At 41.6% G+C, this 21,525-nt stretch overlaps 1 protein-coding gene across 4 annotated transcripts in view; it reads right to left on the bottom strand.

Moving 5' to 3' along the window:
- Positions 1 to 21,525, bottom strand: part of TEAD4 (TEA domain transcription factor 4) — a 51,955-nt gene continuing 30,430 nt past the window's right edge. For all 4 annotated transcript variants that reach the window (XM_064409893.1, XM_064409895.1, XM_064409894.1 and 1 more), the window contains 10 exons: positions 20,209 to 20,273; positions 19,523 to 19,585; positions 15,539 to 15,673; positions 14,699 to 14,742; positions 14,093 to 14,148; positions 13,244 to 13,374; positions 12,122 to 12,295; positions 4,388 to 4,528; positions 2,836 to 2,988; positions 1 to 240 (listed from right to left, as the gene is read on the bottom strand). In XM_064409893.1, coding sequence (XP_064265963.1) covers positions 127 to 240; positions 2,836 to 2,988; positions 4,388 to 4,528; positions 12,122 to 12,295; positions 13,244 to 13,374; positions 14,093 to 14,148; positions 14,699 to 14,742; positions 15,539 to 15,673; positions 19,523 to 19,585; positions 20,209 to 20,273 — 1,076 coding nt within the window. In that variant the 3' untranslated portion in view covers positions 1 to 126. The remainder of the gene's footprint in view (positions 241 to 2,835; positions 2,989 to 4,387; positions 4,529 to 12,121; positions 12,296 to 13,243; positions 13,375 to 14,092; positions 14,149 to 14,698; positions 14,743 to 15,538; positions 15,674 to 19,522; positions 19,586 to 20,208; positions 20,274 to 21,525) is intronic.

Genomic DNA, 21,525 nt, shown 5'->3' with positions numbered 1-21,525 from the left:
TACTCTTCTGAAAATACACAATATCTGCAGTTTATTTTTCAGTTTGGTTTGGGAGGGGGCAGGGGATGTTCGAGCACAGACTTTTTTCTTAGACATGCATTCCATGGACAACTCAGGGCAGAGTCTCTAGTCCTTCACCAGCCGGTAGATGTGATGTTGGGCACCGTGGTCACTAGTTGATACTTCAAAAACATATGCTATGCACAGCAAGGTCTCCTGTGTGTCCCTGTTTGTCACAACCTAGACAGAAAAGGAGAAGAAGCTGAAATAGCAACTGCTATTTCTCTGCTTACGTATTTCGACACATTTAACATAAAGTAGAAAGTCAGTAATAGACAAAGAACAGAGAAGTGCAGGATCCATACACAGCTTGGCCCACAAACCAAAGCATTTTTGCAGCCTCAGAACTACAAAGCAGTGAAGAGACAGGGAGATGACAAAAAATTCACTGTGAGGAAAAGTCCACTGTGACCAAGAAGGGATCACATCACTGGGATGCAGGTTCTCTGCTTCCCACCCCTGATGTTGCAGATTTCAGCAGTGAAAGCGTTCTACTCTGAAAAAAAGCTCTTCTTGCTCTGTTTGTTGGGTACAGAGGAGCCCCCTCCTGTGGCACACCCACTCCTGTTCACACATATATTGATATATCACAACCACAAACAGTTGTTTTCCTTCTGCTCCTGCTTGTCATTGGTAGACACGAACATGAGGATTTAATCCATGAGTATAACTCCTATTACAGGAGACTTACAGATTTGACTCCATTACACCTCCCATTCCATACACTGTAGATGTTGGGAGAAGGATGGCTGCTACACTCATGCATTCTTACAGAAGCTCGTTTTCTCCCATTTTTCTCCTATGGCCCTTCAAGACCCTTTAGCATCTCTACAACGTGACTCTGTCAGCAGCATGGTGAAGGAGCAGTGTTGTCCTAGTTTCTGCAGCATGCACTAGGTGGCAGAGACAAGAGAAATATTGCTCTCAGAACTCCTAGCTCAGCTTCCCTCTCTCTGTCACTGCACAACTTTGCACGTTCTTGTCACCTGAGTTTGTGCCATAGCTAAAGTTCTCTCCTGCTGCAGGAGAGATTTTTATAAGCAGCAGCACAAACTCAACTGCAGAAGAAAACCATTCCAGCTGGAGGCTTGAGCTGTACCAAAGCCCAACTGTTCTTGTGAAAAGAGGAAGAAAATAGCCGTTTTAAAAATTTCCTATTAATTTTAAAAGTCTTATTTTGGTCTGTTTTCTTTTCTTACTTCATGATTGGATTTGCAGTTGAAGTCCTTTCTTCTGAAAGATGTGGTGAGTTATACACATCCAGGTGTGCTAAGGCACTGGGCCCTTATCTGAAAAATGGGCTCTGAAATCTTAGGAGTTCTAGATCCAGAGAAATGTGCCAAGCAAGATAAATTATGCTTATGGGATTAGCGATATTCTAAGCTCCTAAAAGGGATTATAAAAAAATATAATTACACTTGCCTCAAAGGTGGTAGTGGGAACTGAGGACTACCAAAATGCCTGACATTATGTACTTTTCAGCTCCACAGTGGGGAGTGGGAAATGCTCAGGCTGCTGCTCAGGGAGCAGCACTTTCATCTTGCACAGCACTGCAAGGTAGTCCCACCTGGGACATGCCTTCAGTGACAGAAGATAAGGGAAGCACATGAGATTTCTCAAAACATAAAGCCCCTGAGGAAGTATAACCATGTGACAGCTTTTTTCTTAGAATTTATAGGAAATGCTGGCTTGACTGAGGAATGAAACATGCAGAAGGCAGCTACAATGTTCCCCAGTATGGATTACAGCACACATCTCTGTCTCTGCCCTTCTCATGCTTTTGCTCATCTAAAAGAACTCTCAGCATTTATACTCCTCATTTCTTCCAGATGTTTAAGATCTTAATACAAGCATGAAAGAGTAAACTTAATGCTCTGTGACGTATATTAACCTTGTGTTTATAGCTGATGTGTCTGAGCCACAGAGCAGTGAAATGAGTTGCCTGCAGTTATCAAAGATCTTCAGAGAATGGAATGAAAACCACTTTGATGTCCAGTCTTTCATACAGCTACCAGCATCTCTTCTACTTACCCAGCCTCATGTTCTCTGGGCAAAGATCTGTGATGTCTCTTACTGAGGTGAACACAGAATTCAGTCTGTTAGAAAAATCCACCTTTTAAGCTGTCTGCCCTCTTCCCTCATTTAGCCTGCATCTGAGCCTGGAAAGTCTCCCAGTATAACAAAACACTAATGGAAATCTAATTGCTGTAGCCTTGCAATCCTGACCTATCTAGAGGTTGCAGTGATTCAGAAGGTGTCAGAATTTCCCCACAACTCCTTTGCATGTCTCCGTATTCTGTAAAGGTCCTGGATGGTCCTGAGGAAACAAATGTCTTTCCCCCCTAATATGGTCAGTGAAGAACTCTTCCCACAGAAAAAAATTTATAGTCAATCAACAGTGCTCTTATGTGGTTCTTTGCCTTGCAAAAAGGGCCAGGGCCTCAATATTTGTGAAATAGTGGAATGAGCATTTCCTTCACTGACTTTTTCATCATTCCCCTTGTTTTGCCTCTCTGTCTCATGAGCTCTCCCTTTATTTCTTTTTATCTCTCTCTTACCCAGGTCTCTCAAATTCTTTTGCTGCTCCTCTGCATGAGTTACCATCCCTAGAGCTCCATAAATGGTCTTGAAGTGCAATACACATGAAAGATAGTAAGTTCAATTAGTTGCTGAGCTATAAAAAGCAGATCTCCATCTGCTTTGACTCTCAACAGTGAACTCCTGCATGGTCCTTACATGTTGCCAAGTTGCAACAAAAACAGCTGAAATTCCTACCTGTAAGATAGTGAAGTTCTCCAGCACACTGTTCATCATGTACTTCTCGGGAAGGTGCTTGAGTTTATGGATGAAGTTGATCATGTATTCGCAGAGAGGGGAGCGGTGGATGCGGTAGGAATAGTGTCCGTTTTCGTAGCGTGCATACTCTGTCTGCAAGGAGAAACACAAAAGGGACACATGGGGCTATGCTGGCACACCAGTGACACTATCACAACACGGGACTCAAAACAGAAAAATTACAGTGGCAATTTCAAATAATTTTATGAACAGTGACCACAGTACTTTGCACCAAGGTCAGCCCCCTTGAGTCCTCAATTTCTTTGGCTTGATTTCTTGTTTTCTTTAAAATGGTGGGTTCCAGCTTCTGAGCAGCAAACCCTCAATGCACTGTGAAAGGTAACTAAGAGGAACATACCAATTGACACCTACACTACAGTCTGCATCTCTACTGGAAAAATACTAGGTGTGAATAAACTGAGAAAGTTAATAACTACTGTTTTAGCAAGACCAGGAAGAGCATAGATACTATGCTCAGGAGGCTTTATAGCTAAAAAAGGCTAAAGCCTTCTGGTACCTGTGTGAGAGAACATAGAACTTATGCCCCCCACTTAAGAAAGGGTCTTGCCAATGATACACAGAGGGAATTTTTTGCTCACATTCACACCTTAGCTCCTGTATATATTATCTGCCTTTGAAGAGAAACTGAGTCCATAATCTATGGTTTCACAGCAGACCCTTAAATGCCTATAACCTTCTTTCACCCCAGAAGCTTAGTCTTCTTCCATGTGCACCATGACATCTTCCTTTAGCCCCTCTATCCCTCTGCAAACACTTAACTTCAAGCATGCCTACTATCATGTGGCTGGAGATCGGCTTTGGGGAAAGATGCACCTTGTACTGACTGCTGACATGAGAACAGCTGGTGTTCTGCACATAGATGCTTCTGCATCCTAAGGTTCCTTGAGAAACAGGGCAGCAGGAGGCATGTCAAAGCAGCTCTCTTAGCAGCTGAATGTGGAATCAAAAAGAATTTCTTCAATGTCAGTTCTATGCATAACCCAGTTATTTGCAGTTGCTCAAGCTGTAAGTGCATAAGCTCTAGGTCTAATACAATCGTAAGACTAGTCTGTAAATTTATTACAGTCAAATTAATAGCTATAGTCTATAAATGATCTGTTTACAAACACTGGTGAGAGTGAGGTGTTGCTTATATGTTTTCATATTTCTGGACTACAAAACACATTTATGTTCCCTAGCTTTCCTTGGCTTCCCAAAAAACCCCAGAGAATCGGCAGAGCTAAGAGTCATACGTATTTACTTCTCCTCAGAAACTGAGATTTAATTGAAAAGTAGTAAACAGTAGCAGATCTTCAGTGAAATCCTAAGACAAGCATTTTGCAGGCTGAGTGATCTTATTTCTATGGCATCTATCTCCCTGAAAAGAAGCATGAGATGTATTTTGCCTTGAGATCCAATGGCAGGATGCAAATACTTTAAGTGACAAAATGGCAGCCAGAGGAAACCTTGCACCCAGATGTCTGCTCCTTACCTCTACTTTCTCTACCACCTGCTTTCCAAAGGAACACACTTTGGTGGAACAGGTAATGACCATGTTTTCTGGGCTCTCATACTGGCTGGAAACACCATAGAAAGATCTGGATTCATCTTCAATATTAGTATTCAAATCAGCCTGCCAAAAAGAAAAGAAAAAAAAAATCAATAGATGGTTGTGGCATTTTCTCACCACTACCTTGCATAGCAGACAAATGTGCGTTGAGCAAGTGGGAGAAATCTGAAGAGTACTGAATAAAATCCTATTTCCACTTCAAAAAATGGTGTGGATTTGCATATACATTGGGGAAATCTGCTGGAATATCCTCCTAACATGAAAAACCTATGACATAGCTTGGAGGTACTCACAAAGCATGTGGAGAGCAGACTGCAGAGTCAAGAGCAGTGCAACAGACAGGGTGGACTAGGCTGACTCACCAGGAAGGAAAAAAATGGTAAAGCAATAACAAAGTTTTTCCACCCTAAGAACATAGGTAAGGGAAAAGAGACAACAGGGAAAAGGAATGTGTGAGTACACACACATGTCAGGCTCAGGTACTACAAATGTAAATAGACAGGATGCAACATAAGGAATGTAGATTACTGATGGATACAGCCCAGTTACACCTGAATTCAAACTCATCTCCAATAGCAGCCACAGTTTTCAAATGTGGGTGCCTAAGGCTGGCCAACTGAAGCCTCCTGTTGGGACAGAGCTCCTAAAAATCCTGACTGTCTGAAACTTCCACCAGGGGTCATTCCAACCGCAGCTATGAAACAAGTGGCAGCTCCCTTAAGCACTAGAAACACTAGTGTGTGGGAATGCCCAGCTCAGCTTCCTCCCCCTCAAAACTGAAAGGGCAGAGCTTCTCTGTGCTCCACAAGCCCATGTGCTAATTCACATCAGCGTAAAGCAAGGATTAGTTCCCATAGGCTGCTCCAGAGCATTTTATTCTTCCAGTTGAGCTAAGGGAAGAGGAAACTGAAGAACATGTGTTCCTTCTAAAGTGGACACAGTGTGACTAAGACAGCATTAGATGCCATTCTAGCAGCATTTTCTTAACCAATATCAGTGAAGAGTTTTTTATTTGTGATCTAGAGCAGCACTAAGGACAAGCAATGTGGTAGAACTGGACCACCACAATAATGAATACTCCTCTTTCTTTGCCATGCAAAATACCTGCCTCTTAAGTGCCACGAGATAATAAATACTGTTATCTTAGTTGTCTTAAGGAGCAACTTCTCCAAAGGTTTAGGTCAGTCTAGAAAGCGACAGTCAAGTTTTCTCTCCTTCTGTAGACACGTGAGCTTGCTGCTGCCTTTGTGACACCACAGAAGATGAGGGCACAAAGATTGCCTATTTTCATAGCAACACATACTTGGGTTGGCTTGAGTCTCTTGAGAAACTGCACCTCAGAGTTGTAGTTTGGTGATGCCAGGCTGGTCCTGACCCCAAGAGACAGCAGTCTTAGTTTTCCAGAGCAGTTTGTGCTTCCCCATTCCTGCTGTACTGACACACATCTCTGTAGCTGCATTACAAGGCTCACTGAGGAATTGCTCAGTTAGTTCTCAGTGGGATCATTTCCCTGGCCTGATTCAGAAACACTTGTGTGTGTGTTCAAACAAAGAACGTGTTGGGAAGATGGGTGGCAACAGGGATAGCAGAAGGCAGGACAGCTTATTCTAGTGAATTATTATGGCCATGCTGAAGACCTTAGTATTAAATAACTGTAGTTATGCAGCTACTTTCTTTGTACCACAAATGCACCTGGTATTAGAGAACAGCAGTATTATTCCATTCTGGTTTACTGTAATACTGTACTTTAATACTGTAATACTCACTTCCATGTCAATGCAATCAATTGTATTGTTTATTTCACCCACACTCCAACTGTCTAAATAAAGATTAACTTCTTCCCTTGTCCAGAGAGGACCTACACTAGGAGTCCTTCACAATATTTTTCTGCTATTTCCCTTGGGAGAGATAAACACAATGTATAGACTTGATTCTGCTCTTCCAAAGAAATTCTCCCACTGAGTCAAAAAAGAACAAAGGGTTAAGGCTACAGAGACTTGGTCAGGCCACTGCTACATAAACACAGCAAGAGGCTCTCATTGCAGAACCAGACAAACATTTTCAGGGTCTCACTAGTTAGTAAAGTTAAGATTACATTCTCTAAAAGATTCACTGGTAAAATTAAAAAATAAATACACTCAATACGAGGCAAAGAAGAAAGGTGCTAGTTCCACTTCATGAGAAAAGTTTCACTAGCCCTAAGAAGCCACTCTTAAGTGCATCCGCAATTTGACAAGCCTCCCACCAGAAGGCCAGACTAGAATTTCACAGCAAATTAACATCTAAATAATCAACATTAATGGCAAAACTACGATAATACTGTTTGAATTAAGGAGTTGTCACCATTCACTGACATTATGTACTATCAGGTATCTGGAAGCCCTGTTGCAGTGGAGCAGCAGGATCATGTTGGAACTCCCTCACATTTACACTGCACATTTTATTCTAAAGCTTGTCCCGTATTATGGGCTACGACGGTCAGATATGGAGTGATCAGTCACCAGGAACTACGTACTCACCTCCTGTTACCTTTGCAGATCTCACAAACATACATACAGGGAATTTCAGCAACTCCAGGGAATGACAATAGCAGTTGCTGAGGGCTCCAGTTCATGATTGCAGGAGAATGCAGCTGGAGCACCCCAGACACTGCTGGTCTTAGACTTACAGCTTTTCCACTTATTTACAGCTGCTGGTTCCCACCTTCTCTAGGAAGGCACTGCCCCCGTACCAGAGATTATTGAGCACACACATATCTGCTCTTGAACTACTTGCAACCTGGTTTATACATGTGAACTGAAAACAGCAATGGTGTACATGAATACAAGACCAAGGAACAACACAAAAGTGGAACTCCAATCTCTTAGCTTTCCCTGCTGTGGAGATGATTACCTCCTGAAGGGAGGGAGACAACGCAGAAAATTGAGGAAGAACAGTGTAATCTGTCATAGCCAAATTAACTTCTAAATGTCAACCGGACACTGGGATAATTCACAAAAGGGTGCAGTTAAACTTCTCAGGATTGCATGAGGACAAGACCGCAGTGACCAAAAGAGCTACTGCATTAGCTTAACATCTAAAAACACTGTGGCCTTCATGCCTAGATTCCTGTGAGCTCCTCACAACACCTAGACCATCAGGACTACATTGCTTCTCAACAGAAGACCTTGTGTCAGAGCACATCCAGTCCTGGAACAAGTACCCAAGGTGAGCAGACAGGTCTGACTTACTGTGTTCAGTACATTACACTGTGAAAAGACACAAGGGAATAATAGTGACTATGATTCAACGGAAATTCATCTTCCCAGAATTCCATCAAGCAGGAGAGCTAATCTTCACTTTATAGTCTGGGAATGCATAGAATTTTTTAAAATGTAACTGGATGTGACTAGAACCCAGGTGTCTCAACTCCTCTCTGGCAAATGCCCTAGTATATCCAACAACAAATTAGATGGTCTTAAATATATTCTTACCCCAGCCTAGGCAGCCAAAGGAGACACAGGCAGGATTTAGGAAAGTCTCACTGAGAGCCCCCTGGGGGGTGAGCTGCTTGGCCCCCCAAGCTCCTACTTGCCACTGGCTAGAACAGGGTGGGACTGCAGGGGCAGCAATAGCATTCAGGCTGTTGGGTGGTGTCCAGCATTCAAACAGCTGTTCTCAGTCTCTCTTACAGGCAAAGGTAGAAGATCAAATAAACAAGGCATATTACAAGCTAAATCTGAGTTATGAGCCACCAGCTGGACCATACTACTTTATCTGACAAAATCAGGGTTCTTGTTTTCTGTCCCACAAGTTCCAAATGTAAAAACCTGTGCATACTCTGGCATAGCAGAAATCTGATGTGTCTGGGATGTGTTCAACTTGCTGTGCAAGCTCAACACAGATGACACACTTATCCATAGCTTACCTGATGACTTCCAAACATGCTGAAACTAGAGTCACTGAAGATATCTGCGATATAGCACATCCCAGATATTCACATACTGCATACAAGAGTGAATCTGCCTGCTTGGGGGGGAAAACATCTGCAATTTCCTCCTTTCCAGAGAAGTAAGCAGAAAAAAAGAAAAGACTTCCAGATGGAAGAGAAGGGATTTATTCTGGGAAGAGCATAGTAGCCCTCCACAAGTTGATATGCTCCTCTCTCCCCTCCATCTCTGGAAAAGACTCTGAAAATTCCTCAGCAATTCAATCTTTCAATCTGCCTTTTGCTGCTAATAATCTCTACACTGTTGGAACACTGTGGGGGACAACTTTGGTAGAAGAAATGCCATTGGCAGATTCCCCTTACATAAGGCAGCAACTGGAGGTGGTGCTGGTGATGGCAAATGGAATTAATGTGTGTAAAAATCATAAAATTCTATGTTTCTAGCTGCTGTCTTGTTTGCTGCCTGAGGAGTACCAGAACAGAATGAACATGGAGACCAAATTGCCATTTCTTGCTCTCCAGGCAGTTCCATGATTGAAAGCATCCAGTCGGCAAGGCAGGGTGCTGAGGGCAATTTACACTGCTGCTGTTTTGACTGGATTTGCTTATGACAGGAGAGAAGCCAGGTGCAAGACAGCAGTTTCCAGCCCACCCCTTCAGCACCTTCCCACAAAAGTATATTCCATTTAGCTGAAAGAAGCACTCAGATGCTCAGAAGATTGCTTGCCTATCACCAAGAAGAAATTACTACATACATTCTTCACAGGCAGGACAAGAAATTCCCATGATTCATGTCTCTGAAGATGGGTGCTCTGTGCAAAGTACTACCTGTCCTGAATTCCTGGTTTGTCATTTTCCTTCTTCCATGCAGTCTCACAACTTCTGAAAGTTCCAAGATGCAAGTGCACCATTCTACTAACGTGCAAAGCCCTGAGAACGCCTCTTCCCCAAACTATTAATAACAATCCATAGAGGAGGAGTTCATGGGGAGAAGCAAGGAACAGGTGGCAGAGATAATATTAGCCAGGAAAAGAGCAGGGCTGCCACTGCCCATGTGTTGAGAGGCTGATGCCTCACATTCATTGTCGTGTGCTAGAATGCATTTGGAGCACAGAGAAATGTCACACAGATGTCATACACGACTTGCCAATCCAAGTCCAAAAATCAGTTCATTGTACCAAGTTTTTGATGCCAAAATCAAGGAAGAATTGCAAACACTGCAACATTGCCTACATTTCAAACTCATCAACTTTTAACTCTTAGCTATTGTATAGATAGTTTAAAGCACCTTTGAACGAATGTGAACATCTCTTTCTTAGTCATACTAGATCCTCAGTGCTACCACTAAGGATGCTTGTTTAAAATTAGGTCTCTGGTACACAACAGATCATCTGGTATATTCAATGTTTACTGTAGCAATGGCAGGTTGATGCCTCAGGTTCTTCAAGCCTAAAACTGCAGATACACAACCCCAACTTACTCATTCCTTGCTTTGTTTAAAGTCTTTGTCACCTGCAACCACAACTGCAACTCAGAACCTCTGAAAAATCAATCACCATGTCTCAAAGCATCCTTCAAGTATTTAATTCTACTTACCATTTTATGCTAAAATGATGCTGTAAATTCAATGGTGTAGTAATTGCTTTATCCAATACATCTTTGAACATCAACAGTATATTTGTACAGTTGTCCAGAGGTATCAGGAAGCATAATAAAAAAGCACCCTAACACATACTGTTACAAAAGTATCAAAATGTAGAGGGATATAAAAATTTCTGCTGAAATCTAATTTCCTTCCTTTTTTGTTTTTAATCAAATTGCCTTATTTGTGCAAGGTGTTTATTTATTTGCTTCTTAAAAGTCTTACAAGCTTCCATTTAACTAATGACTTGACTTCTAAACTTCGCCTATTTCTACATGACAAGCTGTAATGTTGCCACCAATAAAACCTGATGCTAACTCCAGATGGGATTCAACGATGCAAGGGTACCAAAAAAAGTATCAGACAGCCCAAGTATTAAACCAAGCCCAGAAATATTTCTGTCCTTTTAAGTACAGAGTTGTAGAGCCCCACAGCATTGTGCACACATTGGAGTAAAGCTGTTTCGAATCCTGTGTTACATCTCTTTAATCAAGCCAAATTGCAGTGAGCTGATACCCTCTGAACAACTCACATGGGAGCAGAAGAAACCCAACTTGATGACATGCCACCATCTAAATCTTCCAAAACCCTGACAGAGGTTGGTCTGACATGGTGCATAGGGCACATTTATACTTCTGATATTAAAAACCAAGTTATCACAATCCCCAAACTGAACCACAAAAGCAGAATAGCACACTGTCAATTTTGATAAATAAAATCACAGTTGCACCAGATCAAAATTTCATTATTTCTCTCTCTAAAAGTCAAGGAGTTCAAAGTGATTCATTCTCTCTGTGTAACACCTCCCTCTAAGCCCTTCCTTTTGGTTCTTGAAAAAAAAAGAACAAAAGGCAATCAATACCTTTCAAAATACCCTGTCAAAGGATAAACTTCTCAGCAAGGTGCTGTTTTCTCTCCCAGCCAGAACAGAGCTGATCTTCCACCTTTTGTTTTGAGCACCCCAGGCAGGCTTTGTTGTACTTTGCCAGGAGCTAATCCCATGAAGGGCCCAGCTCAGCAGCACAGAGACTGCAGGTAATAGAATTGTATGTCCCCAAAAATTATCAGCAACCAACACTCTAGGCACAGGCACTTGAGAAGAAGACTCCCAGCCAGCGTTCTCCAACTCATTTCTGGAAAGGCTAGGCTTGGGACAGCTGGGAAGTTGCATCTCCAGGCACTTAACTCTTCTTTCTGAAAGCAACAGTCAGGAGGCTTTTTAGTGGCACTTTGTATGAAGGGAATGAAATATAAAAGCTCATTTTTCATCATCTCACTCTGACTTCAGGTTGAATGATGTGGTAAACTCCTGAAAGGCTCAAAATCCCATTACACATTCCCTCAGCCGTCTACTGTACAACTGCCCTGAGCTACTATTATTTTTAATTTCATAATTCTTATGATAATATCGATCACCAAAGCTATTTTGTTTGTACCTTGAAGCACAATGGCACAGGTTTTGCAAATTTCAGTTAAATCACAAAAATCCAAATTGAGTGAGTAAGCTTTTGCCAGACTGATTTCTACCAATTTACCAGAAGTTATTTCAGTAATATATTATCAGCATAATCCAATTTCATTATATTTTTCTCTTATCTTTTGCTTTGCCAGCAGTAAGTATGCATCTGTAAATTATTAGTACTTGGATAACACAAAATGCAGCTACAGGGACAGGAGAAGAGATGGAAAAGTATTCCTTCTGACAGAGGAGTTACACAACACTGAGAGAAGTGAATGCATAAGATTATGCAGAGAATAATTTCCTCTGAATTCTTTACTCATACATGAATAAAAATTCTAGAGGGTCCAAGTCATCATTAGCAAATCTGCAGACAGTAGTCAAGAACAACTCTACGGATGGGCAAGGTGAAAGATACATCTTGCTGCAGGCCAAAAAGTGTGCCTTGTGGGGTTAAGGGAAGATCTTATGGGGTCAATAAAAATGACAGTTGTTGCTGTATTAAGTTGCCTGCACAGGGAAAAATTTGTTGTGAGACAGCAGTTTTCTAACAGCCAGGGAGGACACAGCTTTAAAAGTGACAAACTTCATAGCAAATGGGTACCCTACAAAGGGCCCTTCCCTTACCCAGAATTTGACAAGGAAGAAGGCATTAGCTGGCCCCCTTTCAAAGAGCTCCTTCAGGCCCCCTTTCTTCTCAGGGAACTTGTCATAGATCTGCCGGATATCCACTGCCTCGAGGTAGGGGTCATTGTAGCTGGGGCTTGACTGCCCAATGTGCACAAACAGGTGTTTGTTATACTGCAAAAAGAGGAAAAACATGGAATTAGAGAATTGTTCAGTACCATCAGTACATACTGAACATCCATTGTCCCTCACAGAAGACTGCTGGAAGTCAATGAAGATTTGATAGAGTTTGCTAAAAGAGCAGAAGAAATCAATAGAAATATCTCTGCTAACACCAGCTCATGCTGTTCTTTCCTTCCTGTCAATACATTCATGCTTCTTCCTTCTCTGAAACACTGGTTTTGGATTTTTTCTTCCTATTTTCACTGCTAAATCATTGCCTTGTGCTGCCATATAGTCTGCAAAAGCCTGAGACACAGAGTGTTACCTGTGACAGGTCACTCAGTCAAATATCAATGCTCATGTCCTATGAAAAGCCTGAAATCCTACAGCAGATAAATCCCAGGCAAATAATACTATCTTTTCTGAACTTTCCTATCTCAGTCCATCACCAGAGTACATCTCAAGACAGAGAATCAAAAGGTTTAGTGAGAGAAGCAAATCTTACTACTTCCATTTCACTGTGGAAACAGTGATTAATGCAAATTCATCACAGTTGCCACCAATTTTAAGTTCTCAGCACACCAGAGAAACACATGGCTTTCTGTGATCCTAGGAACTTCTAATTTTGGATTCTATACTGGAGTCTATATTACAAGGCTGGACAGGACAGCCAGAATAGCCTGGCAAGGGCTGATGACCTCAGTGCCTTGGGCTCTGGTGAATGAATGCCTGTGACCCTAGACAGGGAAGCCAGAAGCACATTGCACAGACCTGATTCTGTCACTACTTATCCTCTAAGAGGATGATATCTGGTGTTTCCCAAAGATGCCTTTCTATTCTCTGAAGAGCAACAAAGGAAATATTTCCATACACATAGAGTAGTTTAACACATCCCTGATGAACAGGAGCTGTCCAAAGATGCAAAATTAATGAGGGGTGGAAGCAATGTGTGTTTCTTACTGTGTCTTGGTCTTGCTGTTGTTCCAAGAATGCAGAGAACTCTAACATCCAAAGTTTGGAGCTAGCAACCCTTCGTCCTTGCCAAGCTGGTGCTGATGGGGAAGGTGAGAGGCCAGTAGGAGATTCAAACCCTAAGCACACAGGATTTATATTAAAATAATTTAGAAAAAAATGGCAATGGCTGTCCAGTAGAGCACCTACTGTCAAAGCTGACTCACAATTTTCTTATGGCTTCAATCACCATCACAAAAATATCATTCACAAGGTCCTCAGTCTACCTGTGCTCTAACTGGCTTGCCAGTCACCCTCTGCTAGGACAGCACTACCAGGGGTTATGATGTAAAAGACAAACTACCCAGGTCTGACACCAGAGAAAACATGTTCAGCAATTTTAAGAGCCTAAAGGAGCAGTGAAATAAACTGTTTAGTATCAGAATTATGTATCACCATTAATCTCTCAAAATGGGGAAGCTTGAGAAGGAAAAGACATCTGTTATTCCACTTAATGAGAAATTAGGAACACAATCATGTTATGACAAAGAACAGTGTTCTACAGCATGAAGCATGGTTAAAGACCAGTAGACATGTAAACTTTTATCCTCTGCTGAGCCAAGACCAACACAACCAATATAAAACAGGAAGAAAACAAAATTTACAAGCTTCAACTCTCTCAGTAAAAGGATGAGAACAGGTAATAAGAGGAAATTATATAAAAATTGGTTTTGGCTCTTTGAAATGTTTCAATAGGTTTTGGTTTTTTTTGAATTAACTTTCAAGATTTTTAGAGTGCTGGCTGGTTTTGAAGTTGGAATACAATTTGAAAGGAAGGAAGTACATTTCCTTACCTACCTGGTATTGGAAGTGGAGGCTGTACAGCATAAGGTTGTTGAGAAAAAGGTTTCACGCTACAGAAGTAGACAGAGAGGTGGTTAATAAAAACACAACCAAACAAAAAAATATTCCTCACTGACTGTTTGCACAGATTAGATCAAGTATTTCTCCTCAGAGAGAAAGTGGCCTAAGTGTCTTTTGGAAATTATCTTTCTGTCTGGGCAAGACAAGGGTCATGGGCAAACACTCAGAAAGCAATAAGATTTCCCTGCAGGTGTTCAGCAGGCCCTCCCTCCAGATTTGTTTTTCTGAGATCCCTATCAGCCTCTTAATACACCAGTGCCCATTTGTTTGTCCTTTCCTTTCAACTACAAGTAGTTTTTTATCTATGCAAGTGGATATAGGTCTGGATGCCTCTCAGACGTTCAGGCCCAAATTCAGAGACATTCAACACCCACAAGTAAACACAGCTTTCAGGAGAGCTCAGCTCCATTTTAACACTACTGTAAGAAAAATGAAGGCCTTAGCATTTCACAGGTCTTGTGATAGCTAATGGTATTCCTCAGGCAGCAGAGAAAGCAGCAGAAGCACCTGCTTTGGATGCTCACATGAAAGAATACTTACTCCTGGGAAGATCCAGCTTGGCCTGGCAATGATCCTTGCCAAAACTGCAAGAGAACAACACATAGGCAGAAGTCACCACTCTTAGGACAGAGATGAAAAGGCTTGCTCTTTTCTGGGTAAACAAACTGCAAACTCACAGATCTTAAAATATATGAATGAGTTCTCTCTTCTTTTTACATTCCTGGTTTCATTCTTGTGGAGATGCTGACTGGTCTATTTTTTTTTCATTCTAAACACCACTGATATGCAAAACACTGACCCAAAAGTGACCTTTAATGTTAAATATTATGCATGCACCTTGTGCCTCTGTCTCCATAGCTTCTGTGATGCTTACTCTCTTGGAAGGACCATTTTCCCCAGGAAAGTTTCACAGAGTTATTTTGGCAGAAATCAATACTCACCAAATGCTCACTAGGCCCTACTCATAGGCATGGACATGCTGACAGACCTTTCTCTATTAAGGAATTTATGTAAGAGCCATCTGATTTAAGTGCTGAGAAAAAGACTGGGAAATATAAACTTGAAAAATGGCCAGGATGGCCCAAAAAGATTTATTCCAAAAAGATGCTGGACTAAGAAAGTGATATGTAAATCCAAAGGAACTGATTGTTCTTTCCCTTGTATCATTAAAAAAATATACAAAGTAAAACTATTGTTTCACATCAGTGTGAGCAAAGAATTGGTCAAAACTGTTGAAGCCACATGACAGATTTATTCTACAGAGACAACACCTTTTGGCCCATTCTGTCTCAGTTCTCAGGATTTTCCTGAGCAGGTCCCAACATCCTTTCAAAAGTCAAGTGTCTTCTCAAAACTCCACCAAGACACTGATCCACTCACCCCAGAAACAGCAGGGTAGGCTGGTCGTGGGAGACCAGGCAAGGCCATTTTACTATGGAAGGCAGTTGCAGAGATAATCTGGGCAGATGACATTGTAGCCATACTCTGCATGGCTTTATCTTTAGCTGCCTGATCCTATGAGCAAGAATAGAAAAGACAGGATTATTATAATGATTAACTAGTTGCCAGCTCTAATGGTCTATATCCAGAATTCTCATCAGCTTCTCTGTCAGGAACAAGCATCTCTGAAATTCTGGGCAGCAAATTCACCAATAACTGTCCTAAGAACTCCTTAAAGCTGTAAGCCTGTGACTCATTACTATAGCTTCAGATGTGAACAATCATGGTTTCTGAAATGCTGGTTTAAAGACTGATAAGCATTTTTCTTTTCTGTCTGAGGGCTTTCAACCACACAGCTGAAAAGTTTTGTTGTAGAAAGTACACCCCTAGCTGACTCTTGTGTTTTAATAATTGATAAGAATATTCAATGGGATTCTTGATTATAAAAAAACTCTCTTAGGAAAAGGTCACAAAAAGAGATCATCATAATCACTGCAAAAATGACTACCTCAATTTGGGACTGCATTAGTCTTAGGTAGAGTTTATCATTTTATCCCCATCTTTAGGGAAACTTGAAACCTGCATAATCTCCAGGGCACATATGGAGGGACATTCCTTTTGGCATTTTAACAGGACTGTAGATTTACACACATTTTTACAGGCAATGACAGTGCCACAATTAGTGGGTCTGAGTTATGTATAAAACAAACAGCATTCTTAATTTCTTCTTTTAAGGAATAAATAGGCAAACAGAAACACTTCCCCATATTCTGCCTTTCCTCCTACATCCCCTACAATTGATCTTCATATTTCAAACATTCCACATTTATCTGTGTCATTATAATTACCACAGAAAACTCATAATTCATGGCTTGAAGAAACTGCAGAAAGAGGTACAACAGCCCTTGCTGTCTTCTTCAGGAATTCTCACTTCCCACTTGCATTCACTGAACTGCAGTAAATTCTCACCCTGGGGCCTCCATTCTTTTTAACCCCTCCAACTTATCTAAGGTTTTCTAAAGTTCAAAGCCCAAATATTCTAATGTGTCTCACAAAAAAAAAAAAAAAAAAAAAAAAAAAAACATGTAGAGGAGGCATCCAAAAAGAATCTCAATAATAAATGTTAATGTTCAAGTGGAATGATCACTAGAAATGGGCAAAACTTACACCTCTTCTTTTTTAGAGCATTTCTGACTACTGTTAGTACCATTCAAGTGAATGGAAGGAAAACATTTTAAATGCCGAGAAAGTTCCTAATTTTCTCCAAAGCTATGGGAAATGTTTTCAGAATCCAGTTTAAATTCTGCCTTAGGGAATAATTGAAGGATTACCTACATTTTTAAAGGGAAATTATTATTTTCTGTTTTTTTTTCTTAATATATATATAAGGGCTATTTCCCATGTGCCATTGCAGAAAAGGATTTTTTTCCTTCCCTTATTTTCTCACTGGAAAAATTGTATTTGTCTACCTCAGTTTATCGGGAAGATGCATCTACTTGTGGAGGCATTAAAAGTTAAAAGAAAATGTAAAATAATTAGGGAAGGAAAGTATGTTACCTATTAACCTTTGCTGTGGTTTCATTTTGTTTAAATGCTTGACAGACTGCTGGAAGGAGCATGTTTTAAGAAAAGACATCTTTCTGTTTCAGTTCTATACTCATTTTAAGTGTTTTGCAGCATAAAAAGGAAAAAGAAGGAAAATAAATGGAAAAAAGAAATGACAGAAACTTGGACCAAACATTTGCAATGTTTGTATTTTATTATTCTAAAACACACAATAATGATGATGGCGATTATGATGCTGATTATGATAATACCACCAGGATTTATGATATTATCACCAGGATTTCCCACTTTTTTCCTTAGTGCAGATGATACCTATTAGCCACCCATGGCATAGAAAAACTAGTGACTTTTGGGGAGAGAGTTTTCTTCATGTTTTACCCTATTTCCCAGCTGTATCTTTTACAGACACAGTGGACATTTAAAAAATGTCCAGTTTGTGCAGAGGTGGAAATATTGTGGTCGCTACTCTGAAAAGTCATCATGTAGCTGCTCTGATCGCTAGGGTATAAACACAAAAACGTGCACTTGCTATAGAAAATGAGCAGTGATAAAAGAGCACACAGTTGTCAGCAGGACCTTGGAGGAAGGGCAGCAGCTTCTGTGATTTCATTTCCTTGCTCTATGGAAATAGCCAGCAAAAGCAGAGAAGTAAATGAGTTGAATCAGTGCTCCCGACCTGCCACTGCAGGCAGAAAGGAGCAGCCTGGTCCTGGGGAAGGGTTCTCTGCAGGCAGCTGGGCAGAGCTCACAGCAGGGCCTGGGTGGTATAAAAGGACAGCAGCCAATGGCTCCATGGAGCTCCCCGAGACACCTTCGTTCCCTGAGAACAAAACTGGCCAGCTCCTGTGAGCTAAGTGGAAACAGGCTCAGCTGACTGGCTTTTCAATCATGTCCAACCCCAGAGCTGTGACACACAAGGAACAGAATCAAGGTTACAGATGTAAGCAGCAGTGAGGCTTTTAACACCCTGGGCAGTTGTTGTTTCCTGCTCGCTCTAACATGCCTCTCCAGCAGGCCTCCACCTGAATTGACCACTTAACAGCACCACAGGTTTCAAGCTGAGGCAGCTTCACCTGGGTACACTGAATTAGATAGCTGTAATTTGTGCCTCCTTCTCTTTATCAGAGCAGCTGGTAACACAATAGGCTAATAAAAGACACAGCACAGCTTTCTAAAATGGGGCTGGGATGTGGGGGGGTGCAGTTATGGCTTAGAGACAATCACTGCTTGCAATAGAGCTGCACGCACATCAGCACTGCGCAGTTCAGTGCCAAGAGCTCACACGCAGGACAGTCCATCTGCCCTGGTGCCCAGCGAGGAGCTGCCCAGGCAGCCAAGAGGAAGCACATACTAACAACCACCCCTCAGCAGTCAGGGCTGGGCTGTCATGGCTATTGTCACCTGAAGCATGGAAGACCAGGAAAGCAAATCTCTTCCTTCCAGATTACTTAGGGCCATACCAAACAGAAAGGTCAGCATTCACCTTCCTTCTCTGGCTGTCTCAGTGAAACATAACAAGGGTCAGACCTCACATCCTGCTCAGCAAGCCCTTTCTGGATAGCTCACATTTTAACAGGGGACAGACACCCTCTTCTGCAATTGTCACATACAAACTTGACCTTCTCAACATTTCTGGCAATTCAGTCTGAGCACATAAACCATTTCCCCACATCAAATCTGAGTGGAAATAAATGTCAAGAGGTTCATTAGGGTGATCTTGGAGCTCTTCCTATGGAAAGGAAAACACAGCTTTTCTCAAGCAAATATTCAACCATTTTCTCTTTTTCGTTAGCTCTGGCCTCTTCAAATCAGGCCTGAATTAATCAAGGAGCAAAGTCTATTCAGCTGGCACCATTTTACCTGAAAAGATGCCAGCTGGCTTTATTGCTTCCTCTCAGTGGACAACTCCACATCACCACCTCTAGTAGAGGTGGAGCTGGTGCTCTGATAACTCTAAGGCCACCTTTTCCCAAGGCCACCACCACACCAGCAACTGCTTACTGGTCAGCATTTGTAACCATAAATAATACCTGCTCAGGTAAACACTCTCTGCACACTCCTAAGTCTAAGGGTCTTTCAGATTTGAATGACAACAGCATAGACCAGAGGTAGAAATAAGACACATGAAATTTAAAAAGTTATTGTTTCTTTATTCTTTAAATAGAATTGCTCCAGACGTCACAGAGCTTCAACAATAATGAATGTTTACACAACATTTCCTGGGAAGAGCCTTTTCCTCTCCAGCTTACTACAGTTCAGTGACTGATCTTAGGCTTTTTAAAGGCTATTCAAAGAGGAAATAGCTGACTTGGGGGGGGGGGGGGGCTTGTGTGATATACTAAGCGATATCCATCATACCTTGAGCTTGGCTTGGATCTCTCTAGCCTTCCGCCTTGCCAGGACCTGGATGTGACTAGATACCTGCATTGAAAGACAAAATTCCAGGTTCATTCCAGAGGAATACTTGGTAGCCTCTTGTAGAATTAGGCAGTTATTTAGGGTTGGGGGTAGGAGGGATTGGGGGTAACAATAAGCTGCTTTCCTGAACATAACTCCAGTGCCATGAAACAGGGTAGAGAGCCTGCAAAGATGGGCTATCTAAGGCAGGTCAAGGCTGCTCAGTGCTTTGTCCAGCATAGTGTGGATATTCATGCCCAAATTATAAAGATTCCTTTTTCATCTTGTGTGCCAGGTACTTTCAAAATCATCACTGCTGTCTTGTCTGCTTGGGCTGAACAAGGAATGTTCATGCAGAGAACCAGTGGTGCTCCCTGAAACACTCATTAGTAGGCCAAGCAAATAAAATAACAATATTTAACAGCACAAAAATTTGTCACTACATGATTGGCAGACATGAGCATTATAAATCTCCTGTAAAATGCCCAAGCTGACTCTTCCTGCCATTCTTATTAACCAGCTCAGCACAACGACCTCCTTCCAGGAAACTACCAAAAAGTGAACAGCAAGAAATTTGTTCTCATTAGCGCTCATAATCTCTAGAGGTCCAAAGAAGCTAATTCTTCCAGGGAAAACTGCACACTTACCTGTTTCCTTGTGCGTGTTTTCCCTGTTCTCAGCTTAATATAGCGGGCAATCAACTCATTTCGGCCTGGAACAGAGAAATAATGCAATACAAGTTTAGAAAGCAATGACCCCAGCAAAAAAGATAGTTAATTCCATTGTGTATCTACAGAGCAGGATGATTCCGTCACAGTATTTTCTTTCTTAGAACGGAACTTAGTAGTGCACAAGGTAGAAGTCTGAGTTTTAGGAGCAGTCTCCTATAACATCCTCATAGACAAACTGACAAAGTTTGGGCTAGATAGTTGGACAAGGTGGCTTGGTAAAAATTGGCTGAATGAAAGGATGGGGTCCCAAGTGACAATGAGCTGACAGTGAGGCAGCAATGCACCCTTATGGCAAATCCCAGTTGCCAACAGGTCAAGGGAAGTGATCCTTCAGCTCCACTCAGCACAGCTGAAGCAACATGTGGAGTACTGAGTCCAGTTCAGGCCTCCTCAGCATGAGAAAGGCGTGATCACACTGGAGCAAGTCCAGCAAGAAGTCAGCAAAAATTATTAAGAGACTGGAGCATCTGTCCTATGAAGAGAGGCTGAGAGAGCTGGGTCTGTTCAGTCTAGAGAGGACTCAGGGGCAGTTTTTAATCGATACTAATAAATAAATACCTAATGGGAGGCAATGAAGGGAAAAAGGGAGCTACCCTCCTTTCAACAGCGCCCAGTGACAGAATGAGAAACAACTGACACAAATTAACACATCAAATTCTGTCTAAAAACAATTTAAAAAAATAATTTTAAAAAACCCAACCTTTTTTACTCTAAGGGTGGTTAAACATTGGCACAGGCTACCCAGAGAGACTGTAGTTTCCATCCTTGCAGGATAGCAACAACCTACTGGACAGTGCTTGAGCAGCAGGGCCAGACTAGGCAGTCTGAGATCCCTTCTAACCAAAAGGAGCCTGTCATTTTGTGTAACTGAGTCCAAGAAAATAAACAACAATGGGGAAGCACATGGAAACAGCTACATGTGCTTTCAGGCTCCTGCAGGCAGACTATCCAGCTTTATTACACTGGCTCCCAACATAACACATCTAAGCAGTCACACAGATTTTATTGTCTTTGTGGAGATGGAGGAATTAAGAGCAGAAACAGAAAGGCAAAAATTACATGTCTGAACTCAAGGCTGGTTCAAAGCAGAAAACACAACAAAGAAAGAACAGGTTCTGCAAAAATAATACATTTGTGGTGACCACAGTATTATCAAGACAGTACTGCAATAAAAAGTTGGGAGTAGGAGCTGTGAGGCTGTGAGAAATCTTGATATGGCTGCAAGTGTTTGCA

Source organism: Passer domesticus, chromosome 2, assembly GCF_036417665.1.
Source record: "Passer domesticus isolate bPasDom1 chromosome 2, bPasDom1.hap1, whole genome shotgun sequence".
NCBI lineage: Eukaryota > Metazoa > Chordata > Aves > Passeriformes > Passeridae > Passer > Passer domesticus.
Note: the sequence above shows the minus strand (reverse complement) of the source record. Positions and strands in the feature narration are given on the sequence as shown.